At 36.1% G+C, this 17,151-nt stretch overlaps 1 protein-coding gene across 8 annotated transcripts in view; it reads left to right on the forward strand.

The window, feature by feature from the left end:
• The window catches only part of PLCH1 (phospholipase C eta 1), a 239,344-nt gene that overhangs the window by 152,151 nt on the left and 70,042 nt on the right, over positions 1 to 17,151 (forward strand). For all 8 annotated transcript variants that reach the window (XM_032262656.1, XM_032262690.1, XM_032262716.1 and 5 more), the window contains 2 exons: positions 1,261 to 1,390; positions 4,361 to 4,531. In XM_032262656.1, the coding sequence (XP_032118547.1) occupies positions 1,261 to 1,390; positions 4,361 to 4,531 (301 nt within the window). The remainder of the gene's footprint in view (positions 1 to 1,260; positions 1,391 to 4,360; positions 4,532 to 17,151) is intronic.

A 17,151-nucleotide genomic window follows, 5' to 3' on the forward strand; every position in this document is an offset into this window, starting at 1 on the left:
AGGGCATAGGAGAAGATAAGCCCTATATTTATGATATTTGGAGTTTCATCATACAGAGATTCTTAAACAGAAAGCGGTGAAGAGCTGTAATACAGGGCCGTTCCTGCTACATGCCATCTATATGCTTCATAAATGAAGAACTCTAACCTTATGAATGGGAACTAGTAGGGACACAAGGTTTGTGTTATGAACATGGCAGCATAACTAAGAAAAGCTGGTCAGGAAATGAGAAACAAAAAGGGATAACGTTTAAAGTCATATAGAAATATTTATGTTTATGGAGCTTGCTATTGGAGGTGTGAGGTAAGGTGTTATTGTCTTGCTAGACTGGAATTAGAACAAGTAATGTAGTGTTTCTCTCCTACAGTTGATCAAATATAGTGTTTTATAATAATAGGTTTGATATTTAATTTGGATAAGATTGAGTAAGAATGTTTGAATTAAAGGTGCTCAAAATAATTTGTTTTATCTCTCATTTCTCAGTGGAGGGAACCCCGGCCTTTATTTTTTGGGATGGATTTTTGGTCTTGTCGCCTGTGCTGGAGTGCAGTGGTGCAATCTTGGGTCACTGCAACATCTCCCTCCGGAGTTCAAGGATTCTCCGGCCTCAAGCTCTCGAGTAGCTGAGATTACAGGTGCCTGCTACCATGCCCGGCTAATTTTTATATTTTTAGTAGAGATGGGGTTTCACCATGTTGGCCAGGCTGCTCTCAAACTCCTGACTTCAGGTGATCACCTCCCTCAGCTTCCCAAAGTGCTGGGATTACAGGTGTGAGCCGCCACGCCTGGCCGGGAACCCCCTTTATATGTTCTCCTTCCGTTCCTGGTTTGTTGTTGTCATCATTGTTGTTGTCATCACTATTAGTAGCTCATCGGAACCTATGGATTGCAGGGCCTCCTCCAAAGAATTTCTTCTCAAGTTCTGTTACTGACACGTCCTTGTGAGTATTCTGTGAGGGCAGTTTTTAATTTTGGTGAGAACACAGGTTTTTTTTTTAATTTGTATATATTTTATTGCGTCTTAGGTTTTGGGGTACATGTGAAGAACATGCAGCATTGTTGCATAGGTACATACATGGCAATGTGATTTGCTGTCTTCCTCCCCATCACCTATATCTGGCATTTCTCCCCATGTTATCCCTCCTCAAGTCCCCATCCCCCACTGTCCCTCCCCTAGTTCCTCCCCCACAGACCTCAGTTTGTGATGCTCCCCTTCCTGTGTCCATGAGAACACAGGTATTTCCTTTGACCTTTCTGCACATGGGTGAAACAGACCTTTGAGGAAGCTGATAAGAATGGTGATGGCTTGTTGAATATTGAAGAGATACATCAGCTGATGCATAAACTGAATGTTAATCTGCCCCGAAGAAAAGTCAGACAAATGTTTCAGGTCAGTTTTCACAATTTCATTGGCCTTATATAAAATACACAGAGGTTATTGATACGCTTAGGTATGTTAAGAGGCTATTTTGCTTTGTTGGAAGCTAATATATGTGCTCTGTACTATTTTTCTTCGATGAAGAAATGATTTTGTTTTATCAAGTAAAAAGACTTTATAAACTTAACATGTGTCCAAAATTTCACTTCCTGAAATGCTTTTCTGTTATTGTTGCTGTTTTCCTGACACTTAAATAATGGAGGAAACTTGATTGAGTCTTTTGACAGAACAATAATACCTCATTTCCCTACCTCATGGGGCTGTTGTGAGGATCAGAATAAAGACTAGGTAACATGACCAAAAAATAGCACTTGTCTAAAACCTCAAGAGCTCTCTAGTTCGTCTCTGAGGAGTTCAAGATTTAGTATCCATGAGGATTAGGAGGGCAATTCACTCCTACCATTTAGGGAGCTCTCTAGAATTTCATTCCACTCCTTGTTGATGTTAGATGAAATGCTCTTTCCCTGTTGATAAGTCATTGAGAAAAATCCTTGAGCCCAGACTTATTCTGTGGCATCCAGCTAGGACTGCATTTAGTCCTCATCTGAGGTGCAGAAGTGAGCTCTTGTTTAAGTCAGAGCAAAGACAATGTTAGGCTATTAGAAATTACTGGAGTATTAATTTATAAAAGGTTGTTATTTGAAGATAAGTCGTGTGTATAATCTATGTTTTGGAGTGATTTTCTATTCTAAAGGAGCAGGTAGGTGATACCTTGTACATGTAAAAATAAGCCTAGGAGGGCACTATGATGTTTAATGTTTTGTGCTTGTTCTTTAAGATGGTAAGAACAGAGACCACATGGGGTATATGTTGCAACAACAAATGGAAGACAGAGGCTGGCTCTGTTCTGTGACCTTTTAGGGTGGCCCTGTTCTTGGTTGGAGATGGTTTGCATTGTGGGAAGCTGAGTCCCATTGCACTGGAGAACAGTATGAGAGAATGGGAAGAGGAGGAAGGAGTGAGATTTGCTATATAGGAAACCTGAGAGATGGAGTGAAGGACTTTGGAGGGAAAATGAATTATGTTTAAACATATGGGAAGGTTTGACATGTTTCTGGTATTCCTTGTCATCCCGCTCTTGCCTGCTATGAGCTCCACCTCCTATCTGTTCATTTGCATGGGAGCCGATCACAGCATTGAAGAGGTAGCTGCTGATTCATTGTAAGAGGCAACCTTAAAGAGGAGGGCAAAGTCTATACCTATGCAAATCATGATTTCATGGGTAATTTTGTGAAGTCAAATTTGGAAGTATTTGTTCATAATTGACCCAAGGTTAGCAAAAGTTTAAAAAGATTTTAATGACCACTAAGACTTTCAAACCTTTGTTTAAAACCATGTAACAGTTGAGTATCCTTCACAAAATCTATGCATTTCAAAATGCCATTCATTCCCTTTCTGTTTTTGTTTAGTTACAATTGTGTTCACTTAGAATGAAGAAGATCACATAAATGGGTCAGTTGCTCATTGTTTATCCCCAATAGTTTTATGGTTTTATGAATCATTCAGCCAACCAGTAAGTAAGGCATATGATGAAAGCTTTGTGCTCAATAATTACTAGAAACAGATAATTTTAACAAGAAATCAATCCAGATGGATTATTCAGACTTTTCTATGGAGGGAAAGCAGGGAGTTACCAATGATGCCCATGGATTTAATAGCATCAGCCCTACCCATGGCTAATTAAGAGAGATTCTCTCATAGGTAAAAATTATATTTGATTGGATTATAGTTCAGAAACCAATGAAAGACTGGTATTTTTCTCATGTGTTAAATATATCTTCTTTCTTTTGTTCTTGATTAGTCTTGTTCAAGCTTTCTCATTTTTATTGGTTTTCTAGAAATCAGGCTTTGGTTTTCCTTCTCACCTGTATGTTATAGCTGTTGGTTTTCTATTTTATTACTTTTTGCTTTTGTTTATAATTTATTTCCTTCACTTAATTTTTTTCACATTTTGAGTTGAATTATTAGCTTTTTAAAAAAATCTTTGCTCTCATAAAATTAAGACTTCAAGTTTCATTCTAATGTTATTTTATAAGTTTTAATGTGTAGTGTATTTTTCACTTCTATATATTTCATTTCCTGTTTAGAATTGTATTGTTTCTAGTTTTTTTTTTCTTTTTAGCTTTCTTTGTTGATTTATAAATTTACAGTGGTCAGAACAGTTGGTTTGTATTGTTATACCTGAGCGAGTTAGAAGGAAAGCGCCACACCCTGAGTTCCAATGGAGAGTCCTTTATTGTCGGCAACTGAGAGTCAGCTCACGCTCACAATCTCTCAGCCCTGAAGAAGGGGTTTGATTCCTTTTTATATCTTGCTTAAGAGAGGGGAGGGGGAGACTACCTGAAGCAGAATTTATAGAAGCAGAACAAGCAAGTTAGATAAGGAGGCTGGTAACTAGGAGACAGGAGGTTCCCATGATTGTTGATTACTAAGGAGAGTATACACAAGTGGTTCCCATGATTGCAATAACCAAGAGGGCTATTTGGTACTTGCCATACAATCAATCAAGGGGGTATTAACAATAGCAAGCGGGCTTGCCAAGCAGGATATGGTTACAATGGTTATATGCCTCTGTAGTTCTAAGCACAGCATGACCCAGCACAGTAGCATGACCCAGGTATGCACTCAAGGGAGAAATGGTGGGAGGGGTGAGGTGGAGGTTAAGATGGAATCTGTCTGGCTCTCAGCAAGATGGAGTCTGTCAGGCTAACACAGAGTAGGTTAGCACAGTATGACGCTAATTCTTTATAATTTGTTGAAACTTTCTTTCTGGCCAAATATGTGGTCACTTTTTATAATGTTCCATGTGTGCTCACCACTTGGGATTTGTGTACTAGCACTTTTCTGGTAAATATTATTTCCCAGTACTCAATTTCCTATTTCTAACCTTCAAATTACTTTATTTTTCTATGCCCTTTTCAGGAAGCTGACACAGATGAGAATCAAGGAACTTTGACATTTGAAGAGTTCTGTGTTTTTTACAAAATGATGTCTTTGAGACGAGATCTTTATTTGTTGCTTTTGAGCTACAGTGACAAGAAAGATCACCTAACTGTGGAAGAACTGGCTCAGTTTTTGAAGGTGGAGCAAAAGGTATCATTTGACTGTTAAAATGAAAGTTTGCTTAAAAGTACTCATGAAAGATACAAGGCTTTCTTTTGGTGTTAAATATAGGTATGCTTTAAATTTCGCAAAGGGAGTAAATATCACAGGTTCACAAAAATCTTATCCATGAGTCATTTAAAACAATTTTTAGCAGCTTTTAAGAGAGGAAGTGGTAACTTGAACACTGGGTTATATAATTCTTAACCTTAAATGCATTGAGTACAGATATGCACATTTTTCCATATAGAAATTAATGTTAATATTTTAATACAATGGTAATGCTTTCTTTATACTAATACTATGATGTATTAATAATATTAGTTTAAATTTATACTTTATATTAGTATAAATTAGTCAAATTTATTTATTTTAAATATAAATTTATATACTAATAAAATAGCTAGATATTTAACTGTGACATAATTCTTAAGTACTATCATGGTAGGCCATTGATAATTCTGATAAACTGGCATTTGATCATGTGAAAAGGCTAAGTGAATTAGGTCCTGATTAGCAAAGAGAGCCTCTATGGGGTGAGTTAGGGTCAGCAAAGCAAGTCTTCTCAGTCTGCTTTCTAAATATCTCCTCAAAGTCTGTTTTGCACTAAAGTGGAGGAACAAATGAATGTTTCATTCAAATTTTTTAACCTTTTATATTAGACTTCTTGAGGGGAGACTTTTGTTTTGTGCAGTTGATGAGGTTTACTTTTGATTTCCTTAATGGACTAATTGTCTTAATATAGAAAGATGCTTAACTCCTTTGTTCATTTTAAGTCAATGGCATTTAGCTCTGTTGAAATCATTTAAAAGAATCATCAAACATTTGGACTCTATAGTACAATAACCAGTGGAAATAATTCTACAGTACTCACACAAATAATCAGCCAGCTTGTGCTTGAACACTTTTAAATTTTTTAATAAAAGCTTTATTGAGATATTATTCACATACCATAAAATTCACCCTTTTAAAGTATACATTTCAGTGGTTTTTAGTATATCAAAAGAATTTTGCCACTATTGGCTGGGCATGATGGCTCATGCCTGTAATGCCAGCACTTTGGGAGGCTGAGGTGGGCAGATCATCTGAGGTCAGGAGTTTGGACCAGCCTGGTCAACATGGTGAAACCCTGTATCTACTAAAAATACAAAAGTTAGCTGGGTGTGGTGGCAAACCCCTGTAATCCCAGCTACTTGGGAGGCTGAGACAGGGAGAATTGCTTGATCCCAGGAGGCAGAGGTTGTAGCGAGCTGAAATGGCACCACTGCACTCCCGCCTGGGCAACAGAGCAAGACTCCATCTGAAAAAAAATAAAAAGAGTTGTGCAACTATAACCACTATCTAACTTCAGAACATTTTCAGCACCCTAAGAAGAAACCCCATACCTATTAGCAATTATTCCCCATTTCTTTCTCCCCCACAGGCTGTGGCAACAACTAATATTTCTATCTACATTATTTGTCTATTCTGGACATTTCATGTAAAGGGAATCACATCATATGTGACCTTTGTGATTGGCTTCCTTCATTTGACATAATGTTTTCAAGATTCATTCATGTTGTGGCATTATCAGTACTTCATTTCTTCTTATTGCCAAATAACATACCATTGTATGAATATATCACATTTTGTTTATGTATTCATCAGTTGATGGAAATTTGGGTCATTTGCTTTTTTGAGGCCATTATGAATAATGCTGCTGTGAACATTCATGTACAAGTTTTTGTGTGGACATACGTTGTCAAGTCTCTTGAATATATATCTAAGTGGAAAAGCTGGGTCACATGTTTGATCCCTTCTTTCAATCTGGATCTGGATATTGCAAAGACTTTATGTGAACCAGGATAAACTTCTACCACAGAGCCCCAGTGAATAAAACATTGGATTAATATCTGAATATCAGAGAGGGATAAATTTCCACTAGCTCTTAAGAAGTATAACTGAGGATGTTCTGGATGACTTTGACAATTGTGTTTTCTTCCTTCAAGGTGAGATGCTATGAAGGAGAGTGAAGTATGGGTGGGTACTTGGATTAGTAAAATTTCAAATTAATTCATTTCCTTGTATGAATAAATATTTCCTAGGCATTGTGCCAAGTTTTGATAATGGACAAAACCTACCCTCAGAAAGCTCAAAATGAAGAGCTTTTTTTTTTGGTACTTTATGATTTTGAGCGTCTATGATGAAAGAGAATGCTAAGAAATAAACAACATGCTTTTTAAAGTTTGCTGGATTTTTCCTTTTTGAGGTAGAATACAATTTATTATAATTATTGTGCTGTATTTTTTTTCTGGAAAATTTCCTTCTTTAGAAGAAGTACCTTTGTGAAGATACTAAAAATTTTAATTAGTAATACATTGTTAATATACATGAAATCACGCTCACTTGGTTTTAGTACTAATTTGAATTAAATTGAATATTTGAAGTGATTATCATTTGAGAGTTAATTCTTTTAACTTTCTTTAATTTTCTCCTACATACACTGGAAAATTATGGTACACTTGGTGTAGTCTAAAACCTATTTGACATTCATAATTCGAGCTAGTAAATGCTGCTTTTGGATTTATAAATGGCAAAAAAGTCTCACTGATTCAAAATCTGCTCTTATTTATATTAACAAACATTTATAGCATTTAAATGCAATATTTGAATTTTTTAAATGTGAGATTAATTTGGTGATCAGATTCTTTAACATTTTGCTTTAGCAAGAATGAAAAAAAGTAGAAAGTATTTGGTAAACCAAATCGATATATGTTTTTTTCTGAATGATTTACTTATTATTGAGCCATAGGATAAAATATTTTCATGGCTTTTGAAACATATCTCCATAATGATATATAAGAGATTTGTTTCAGTTTATAATTAAGAAAGCAGTGAGCAAATTATTAGTTATTAAATGGATCACTTTTAGTGCTAATATGGTAGCTATAGAATAAGTTAATATTTGTTTGGTTAATATTTTTGGATAGCAGGGATGAATATTTTTCCACGTTTGTTTTTTATTTGTAGTTTTTGAACTTTGAAGTGCTTTTTAAAATACAGAAAAATCTGTATGCATTCTGTCCTGTTTTTCTGTTGTTTATTGCCTCTGTGTGTGTGTGTGTGTGTGTGTGTGTGAGAGAGAGAGAGAGAGAGAGAGAGAGAGAGAGAGAGAGGAAGAGACAGGCAGACAGGCAAACACAGAGACAGAGACTAACAGGCAGACAGACTGGTTTTCCCCCAGTAATTCCAGGTGGATATTTATTCTGTTTAAATACCATTAAAGAACCAACCACTAGCACCACACTAAGTTCTTATTTGAGAGGTGGCAATACGCAAGTAGGAACCAGTTTCAATGCCTTTCTTGATGTCTCTTTCAAACTCCCAAAATTAAATGCATTAAACATGTTTTCTGATAATATTTCTCTCATCCTCTTCATCAGTAATATTAATCACCTCTTTTAAACAGATTAACATTTCATTTGGCAAGGAATTTTTAAAAATTACTAGATTATGTGGTAGAATGACAGTGAGCAGGACTGGAAACACGCCTTGCTTACCTTGTGATCTGATTGCATTAACTTTTCATCCTTGACTTTGTGAGTTATAAATGCTTTTGGTAGTAACATTGCCCTTGGAAGAGTAGTGTGAGAATTAAATAAGTTGTGGATGTAAGTTCCTAGTGCATTGCCTGGTTTATTAGCTGGACAGATCTGGCCATTTCCAAGGAGCAATGTGAGATTCCTAGTGGGCAAGTAGGAATCTGCACATGTACTTGGCTGTAAAATTCCGTGGGTGTGGAGAAGGATGTTTTCCGTACTCGTCACTAAGGTCATAGCAGAGGTACCTATAACAAAAGACCGATTAACGAGAAAAACATACAAATATGTCTAATAGGTTTTTAATAACACAGAGGAGCCTTTATAAGGTACTGAAGACCCAGAGAGTCAGGCAAACCTGTGTATTTCTTATGCTAGGTTTGATGAGGAGTGGACAGTCATGGAGAAATATGTTTACAGGACAAGGGGATGGTCTATTGACAGTAAATAGGGAATTTAGCAAGGCATGCTTGTTCAGATTCTTCTTGGCATCTCTGTGTCTTTGGTTCCTTTCTTCTGGGTATTGGGAAGGTGTCCATGGTCTCTTGAATGAGGGTCACATGGCCTGCTTCAGGGGAAGCTCAGAAAATTCTTCCTAGGTTTTATGGGTGGAAGGGCTGGGATAAGGCCAGAGATACCTTTCCTTTTCTGCAGTTTTCACGAATGCCAGGGTGCTGTACTTTAGGGTACCATGTACTAAACACCAACAGCTCTGTACATCATTAGAATTTTCTTCCAAATTACTTTTCCTTTACTCTCCTGCCCCAAGTCTGTCATGGTGTGATATAATAAAATATATATTTGGTCTTTGTTCCAGTTCCTGACACAGAGCTTCTGAAACCCTTAGAATTTCCTGAGAAGTATTTATTATTATTTATAATGAGCCCGTTTTTACCATATCTGAGTTTATGCTAGTGAGGTAACTATAGGTGGGCCCCTGGATAGTTTCAGGTAGGGGCAGGTAGCCAGCAAAACCAACTATGTGATTAGATAACTTGCTAATACCTACTTAATGTTTTATTTTACCTTATTACCATAATCACATACATTTTAGAAATAATAGATTCACTTTTTATGAAATTTGTTGTTGCGTTCTTAAGGATTAAACCAGATAGTATTATTAGCAAAATGTTTTTATCAAAATTAGTTACTTTAAGTACTTTGATAGTTTGGCAGAGGCAGAGATTCTTTATTAACAATGTTAGCTGTAGGACAGGCCGAAAGAGGGAATAGGATAATAGAAATATATGTATTCATTTAGAGGATATGTCCTTTCTATATCTTTACTCCTCTGTGTCCCTCTTTTACATAACTACTTCTCCATCCTTACTTGCAGAGCTTTCATAGTGTACTGGAAAGACCATTAGACCAGGAATCCAAAACACCTGCATTCCACACACTGCAAGCTTTAGTGGTTGAAGAATCAATCATGATTGTTTCTGAGCCTTGATTTCCCGATCCATGCAAAGGGAGCTGATATCTGCCTTTCCTATCTCACAGTGTCAAATTGAACATCGTAATAACGAATAGGAAAGTCCTTTGCCCAAGATATTCAGAACTGTGGCAATATGAGGAATTAAAGTTAAAAAGTAGAAACTACTGTCTTTAAATTCATTCAGGCTAGTGGAATTACCCCAGTTCATTTGAATAGCAATACTGGATGTCACTTGCTAAGGGGCATGTGTTTCTTCTCTCTTTTTAGTTTTGTTGACATTCTGGCACTAAGTTTTAGTTAGGGAAAATGGAAGCCAGAATTCTGTGACATTTGTTCCTGGCAGACGATTAACTGTATCTAGTTTAATTTTCTAAATTAGCTTGAAGCTACTTACACATGTATGACTCAAAAGAAATTTATAAAAGTATATTAAAAAGTGATCATACATCAAGAGGGAAAAATCACAAAGGAACATTTTAATGTACTGAAACTTTGTTTATATGTGGTCCACTTTATTAAGCACCACAAAATTAAAGGACAGAGTAGGAAAATATCTGTAACATACAAAAGAGAGAAATAGTGAATTTCCCTAATATGGCAAATACTTACCTAGATCATTGAGAAAAAAAAAAAAAAGTTGGAAAAATGAGTAAAACAGTTGAAACCTATAAAAAAAATACAAAGTCAATAAACCTATGAAAATGTTCACCCTTTATTAGTAATTCAAAAATGTGAAATAAAACCAAGTTTTTTGTTTTTTAGAGACAGGATCTCTGTCACCCAGGCTGGAGTGCAGTGGGTGTAATCATGGATCATGTAACCTCCAACTCCTGAGCTCAAGCAATCTTCCTGCTTTAGCCTCCTGAGTAGTTGGGACTATGGGTGTGTGTCATCACACCCAGCTAATTTTTAATAATTTGTTTTAGAGACAGGGTCTCACCATACTATCTAGGCTAAGAGACTATTTTTTCCCTATCATATTAGTAAAGATTAAAAAATATGCCACCAAATGTGGTGCCTATCTCTTCTATTTCTGGTGAAGTTATAGAACGATCAGTCTTTTACTGGAATAGTTTTACAATCTATAACATTTAATATAATTTATGAAACTTTGGTCAAACCATTTTACTTTAATAATTCATCCTAAGAAAATAGCTGTGTATTTAAAAATCATTATAAAGTTGTGCATTTCAACATTCTTTAAAATAGTGTAAAATTTATTTTATTAGATGGGACACAATCTAACTGTGTAGAAAGTCATTAGTCAAGAGTTTTGTGGGGTTTTGAGTTTCAAAACTGGATTTTCACAATGGCACCAATTTAAGGCAATTTGTTGATGCATGTGACAGTAATTCATTAGCGTATGATAACATAAGATTGGTGTAGACACCAGAATATTCAACTTTTATAGGTTTACTCAGTTGTGAAATGAAATATCACTGCTGGCCACATATGCTGTGGAAGATTTTATGAAATCAAATATTGGCCTGTGGTTCAGATTTTTATTTCACTGAAGCTCCCAGAAAATTGAATTTATGCCTTTGACAGGTTCAATTGCTGTTTGATTAGGACTTTCATCCTTAAAACATGGCTGTGGCAAGGGAATTCTCACTATCTTTTATATCCCCGAGGAAGTACCAGTACAGTCAGAAGTCATCTGGCTGAGATTTCTCTTCTTTCCTTTTTTCCATCCACAGGTAAAGAATCACAGATACCCACTAAACTTTGGTTCCAAAGTATTTACTAGGGTTGATTGAGAGTTTTTGTTTTGTTTTGTTTCGCTTTGTTTCATTTCCCACCCACCCCAATCCCGTATTTGCCAACAATCACCTACATCTCCTCTAGAGTTCCTATCCATTTCTTGGCATTGGAGCTGAGTGTTTTTTGTGTTCAATCCTTTTTAATGTTTTGGTTCTGGAGTGACAATTTGATTTCATTTCCCCACCCCTTGGCAGCCTTTCTTAGCAAGCCTCTGTGCTCTTTATATTTTTTTGTTTCTTATGGATTGGAAGAGGAAGGAAGAGAAGGTAGGAATATCAAAGCACCTTTATATAGTTGAAAAATCCTCCTAGCCAGGCCTAGTGGCTTATTCCTGTAATCCCAGCTACAGGGGCAGGCAGGAGGATCACTTGAGGCCCGGAGTTCAAGATCAATCTGGACAATATAACGAGACCTTTTCTTTACCAAAAAAAAAAAAAAAAAAAAAAAAATTAGCTGGGTGTGTGGCGCTTGCCTATAGTCCCAGCTATTTAGGGGCTGAGGTGGGAGGATTGCTTGAGCCCGGGAGTTCCAGATAAGCTATGATTGTGCCTGGGCCACAGAGCAAGACTGTCTCTAAAATAAAATAATTTAAAAAATTTAAAAAATACTGCTGTTATCCAAGAGCTAAGGCTACCTTTATAGTAAGTCAAAAGTAGGTTTCTGTTTATACAAAGCTTTAATCTGAAATATGCATGTAGATAGTTAATTCCAAGAGGATTTTCAGAGATTTCCTGTTTCCCTGCTACAGGGCCCACTCCTTATTATAATCTGACATAGATCTATATATTACCCATGTAGTAGCTCTGAAAATTGCACCTTTAGCCCCTTTATTCTTTCTGCTAAAATGTTTCCTTGATCATTCTGATTCAATTATAGGAGTCACCTGTGCCCTCTTCCTTCCTTACCCTTTGTTGAATCCAGAATGGTTTGGTAAGAGTCATGGTCATTCTGTATCTTCTCTCTCATGAGAAATAATTATGAAGTCTCTTTTGCTTATAATTATCCCATCTGGTGACAATGTATGTTTATCTTTTTTGCACTTTCCTCATATAAAAGCATCACTTTGAGTTGTTTTCCTGAATTTCTGTATCATTTTTCTTTCTTTTCTTTTTCTTTTTCTTTTTCTTTTTTTTTTTTTTTTTTTTGAGGTGGAGTCTCACTCTGTCACCCAAGCTGGAGCGCAATGGCGCTATCTCGGCTCACTGAGATCTCTGCCTCCCAGATTCAAGCAATTCTCCTGCCTCAGCCTCCCAAGAAGCTGGGATTACAAGCACCTGCTGCCATACCTGGCTGATTTTTGTATTTTTAGTAGAGACAAGAGTTTCATCATGACCTCAAGTTATCCACTTGCCTTGGCCTTCCAAAGTGCTGGGAATACAGGTGTAAGCCACCACACCTGGCTGATTTTTCTTAATTATTCATAATTAAAGCAGTTGAGAGATTATCAGAGTAATTATATCTCATAATATTTTTGCTGCATTGAATATATTTTCCAAGTAATGTTTTCTGTGAAATAGTCCATTCAAATGCTGTGAAATGTGTGGTTTCCTTTTAGGATGAATTAGAGGTAGCTAGTCTGAGGAGATAAATAGTTATTGTGGTTGTCTTACTTAGTTGAAAATGAAATGACCATTCATTTAGAGGTGTTTCTTCACTTACTCTTGAAATTACACCAAAATACAGTAAAGATAATCTCCCCATGTAAAACCACGTATACAAACAGAACAGGAGAGGAGCAACAAAATTTTAAAACATGTCTGATTTAAAGGAGACCCCAGAGCACTGAAATTCAGTCTCATACAGTGAGAAGCCACAAAGCAACTCCATTGGCCCAGGGGAAGCCACCCATAAGCTTAGGAATTGATGGTAGTTACATGATATTCCTGAAAAGAGGAGAGGAGGGGTTGAAAACAAGCATTGGTTGAAAGTCTGTTTAAGATATGGTTAGGGCTTCAGATCTTCTCCCCCAAACCTTGTAGCAGGGCAATTGTCCCTTCTGTACCCTGGCATAAAACTGTATGGAAGAAGTAAGCAGGGCTGGGCGTGGTGGCTCACGCCCATAATCCCAGCGCTTTGGGAGGCTGAGGCAGGCAGATCATCTGAGGCCAGGAATTTGAGAGCAGCCTGGCCAACATGGTGAAACCCTGTGTCTACTAAAAATATAAAAAAATTAGCCAGGCGTAGTGGCACACACCTGTAGTCCCAGCTACTCGGGAGGCTGAGGCAAGAGAATTGCTTGAATCTAAGAGGTGGAGGTTGCATATGGCCGAGATTGTGCCACTATACTCCAGGCTGGGCAACAGAGCGAGACTCTATCTAAAACATAAAGTGGTAAGGGGGATGGACCAGAGGATCTGCCTAAGTGATGCCACACATGTCTGAGTGTGGGTACTATATGGAAAATATGGAGATTGTGAAGATGGCTATAATAACTCCTATATTCCTGTATATATGTGTCTTTGCAATGCAACTTTGCCTCTCCTTCCATCAAGAAGTGAATTCTATTTTCTTGCTTCTTCAATTGGTGCCAGTTTAATGACTCGCTTTGAGAAATAAATTGTGGTAGAACTGATGTACAAGTTCTGGAGCCTAGGCCTCAGGGAGTCTTGAAGATTTCATCTTCACCCTGTTGGAACTGTGGGTCTATCATGTGAGGAAACCACGTGAGTTTCCCTGGGGATGAGAGATTACATATGTGGAACTTGAAAGACCATTAGAGTCATTGGGAAAAATCTGTGATAGGTACATTAAAAATTAACCAAATAAGTAGGAATGGCAGCAAGTAGTCCTAAAACATATTCTATGAAAAAGGAAACACAATCTCAGTGTACAGTAGACTCAGCATTGTTCAACATTTGCATACTTGGAATAATTTAAAGATATTTCATAAAAATTGGATGATATAATTATACTGAGAGGACAGGGAGAGAGAAAAAGCTTTGCTGACCCAGAAGATCTTATTATTGTGTTAAACATCTAACATAATATCTGACACAATAAGAAGTCAATAGATAATTTTTAAAGTGTACAATATAGCATTATAAACATGATAATTAAGAATATAAAGATGGCTAGGTTGGGTGGCTCACGCCTATAATCCCAGCACTTTGGGAGGCTGAGGTGGGTGGATCATCTAAGGTCAGGAGTTCGAGACCAGCCTGCCCAACATGGTGAAACCCTACTCTACTAAAAACATGAAAAGTTAGCTGGGTGTGGTGGTGCATGCCTGTAATTCTAGCTATTTGGGAGGCTGAGGCAGGAGAATTGCTTGAACCTGGGAAGTTGAGGTTGCAGCGAGATCGTGCCACTGCACTCTAGCCTGGGTGACAGAGTAAAACTCTGTCTCAAAAAAAAAAAAAAAGAATATAAATACCTATTTCAACTTTGGGGAGTGATTCTGGGTATAGGTGGAGGACTTCTGGTTTTAGTTTTAAAGCATCTTAACTGCGACTTATTTCTTTATATAACTTTGATAAAAATAAGAGTTTAACAATATTAGAATTTTTGCAAATGATATATTGATTTTGCATTTGGTGTTTTCGAGAATCATAGCCATAAGAAATATAATTGTTTACCTCTTCAACTTTGTCTTGAAATTTTCACTCACAGGGAAAGTTTTGCCAAAAAACTTACAGAAAGTTTAGGGATAAATAGATAGTGTCAGAATATGGACATTTTATAGATCTATGACTGGTTTCTACAACTAATTCATCTAAAATTAATTGACCTTTAATATGAGGACCAGTGAGTCTTTTGTGGATGAGAATAAAGAATTACAGTAAAGGAAAAGAGAATGGAGTCTAATCTTGAATAATAAAAGAAGTTAAATTGTAATCACTGATTTGAAATAAAGAAATGATTTAGGAGTTTCAGTTATATTGAAATTAAAAAACCAATCAGTTTTAAAAGGAAGCATTTTAATTTTTCAGTAGAAATAAAGAAAAATGCCCAGAGAATAGTTATAAAAGAAAGTGCTTTGGACTTGAAGTCAAGAATGTCCAAATTTGAACTTTGGTTCTGCCTCTTACAGTTTTGTGACTTTGGTGGTGATGTTCAAATAACCTCTCTCAACATTAAGTTTTTTATCTATAAGACAGGGATAAAAACACTAAATTTACGAGACTATTATAAGAACTATTTAAGATTATGTGTGTAAAAGCTCTTTACTGCACATTGACAGCATTACATAAATGTAGAGTCATTACTAAAATAAATCAAATTTTATCTTAAGTTCTTCTTTTAGCACCAGTTGCCTTGTGTAGAAAGAACAATATTTAGTATTGGAAACAGCAAGTGACTCAGATGTTCAATGACAAACTTTCAAATGAACTCCATAGAAAACAGAGTTAGAGTAGGGAGAAATTTCTGTTTTACTGTATCAGCTCTGTCAAATAGGAAGCAAAACAGGGTGAAAAAGGACAGGAAAGAACATTAACCTATGTTGAACCTTCAGTCATACAATAAGCTTATAATTATAACTTAAATAATGTATAAAAATTCAATTATGTAACATGCAGGATTTTGCTGTTGGGAGATTAATTAAATGAGATCGGGGGTGGGGAAGGTTGGGAGTTGATTGACTCTTACATTTCAATTCTCATTATTATGGGGTTTTAATATATTTCACAAAGAGTCAATCCTTAATACCTCAATTTTGGTAGAAAGTAGATTATTTTTTCCATTAATTCTTCTACAGTGCTCAGAAATTTATGAACTTCACAGAATGCTTACTAATGTTTTTGCTAATTCAATGAATCTTTTCAAATTTTTTTTTTATTATAAAAGTCTACATTGTATCTTGAATTAGTAACATATCTCTGCTTACCTGCAGTTAGCTCCATCATCTCAGTGAGGCAGTTGTTTTGTTGTTTCTTTATTTTGTGTGTGTGTGTGTGTGTGTGTGTGTGTGTGTGTGTGTGTGTGTGTTTAGATTACATGGGCTTTTGGTAGCCTACCTGAGTCCAGTTTAAGCCCTCTACATTTCTGAACAAATGACATTATAAACAAAATAACTGCAAAGTGAACTCAGTCTTCACATGACATGTAAACTTATTATCAATTTGGTTCTTTTTATTTTGTGAAAAATTATTTATGTTTTAGCCTGCATGTGCCAAATTTCTCTAGCTCACAGCAGACAAATTAATGAGCTGCTCAAAGCCTGCCTGGGTCAGTAGAGTTCCTTGGAGGTATTGTAGTTTCATTTATTTATAGTATTTTCAGGTAGTTTCTGGTAATATGGGCCCCTGAATAGAATAAGGATTGTAAAATTTACTCAAAGGCTGCATCAGCGACTATACTACTTTGAAAAGAAAGAGGGCATTGTGTGTTCTTTTGAACTGACAAAAAACAGCCATATAGCAGCAGTTTCCCCTCAGTTTAAATAGACTGTTTAGAAAAACTAGATTTTATTAAACCATCAGCATTGAACCTAAACAATAATGGAATCTTTGAGAAAATATAATTAAAATACGAAATACTAGCTCACAAAATCAGCATGCTTTATCATTATTCATTTATATTTTTAAATGTCAATGTTAGATTGTGGGACTAAATGGATTTTTGGTCAAAATATCACATTTTTAATGTTGCTGTTTAATTAAAGAAATTATTTCTGAAGAGTTTACTTTTCCCAGTGACACTCAGTATATATTGTTCATGTAGCAAATCTGAGACTGATTCAATAATATTATTAATAGCATATACTGCCTTTTTGGTGCCACACAATGTTTTTGCCAAAATTAATTCATTTAACCCTTATCACTCCCCTATTAGGTAGCCACAGAAAAGGAAAGCGACCTATGCAAAGTCCCACTATTAATAATACAGCCTACCTGATT

The sequence above is a fragment of the Sapajus apella genome, unplaced genomic scaffold, assembly GCF_009761245.1.
Source record: "Sapajus apella isolate SASKATOON/1434 unplaced genomic scaffold, GSC_monkey_1.0 scaffold4, whole genome shotgun sequence".
Classification (NCBI taxonomy): Eukaryota; Metazoa; Chordata; class Mammalia; order Primates; family Cebidae; genus Sapajus; species Sapajus apella.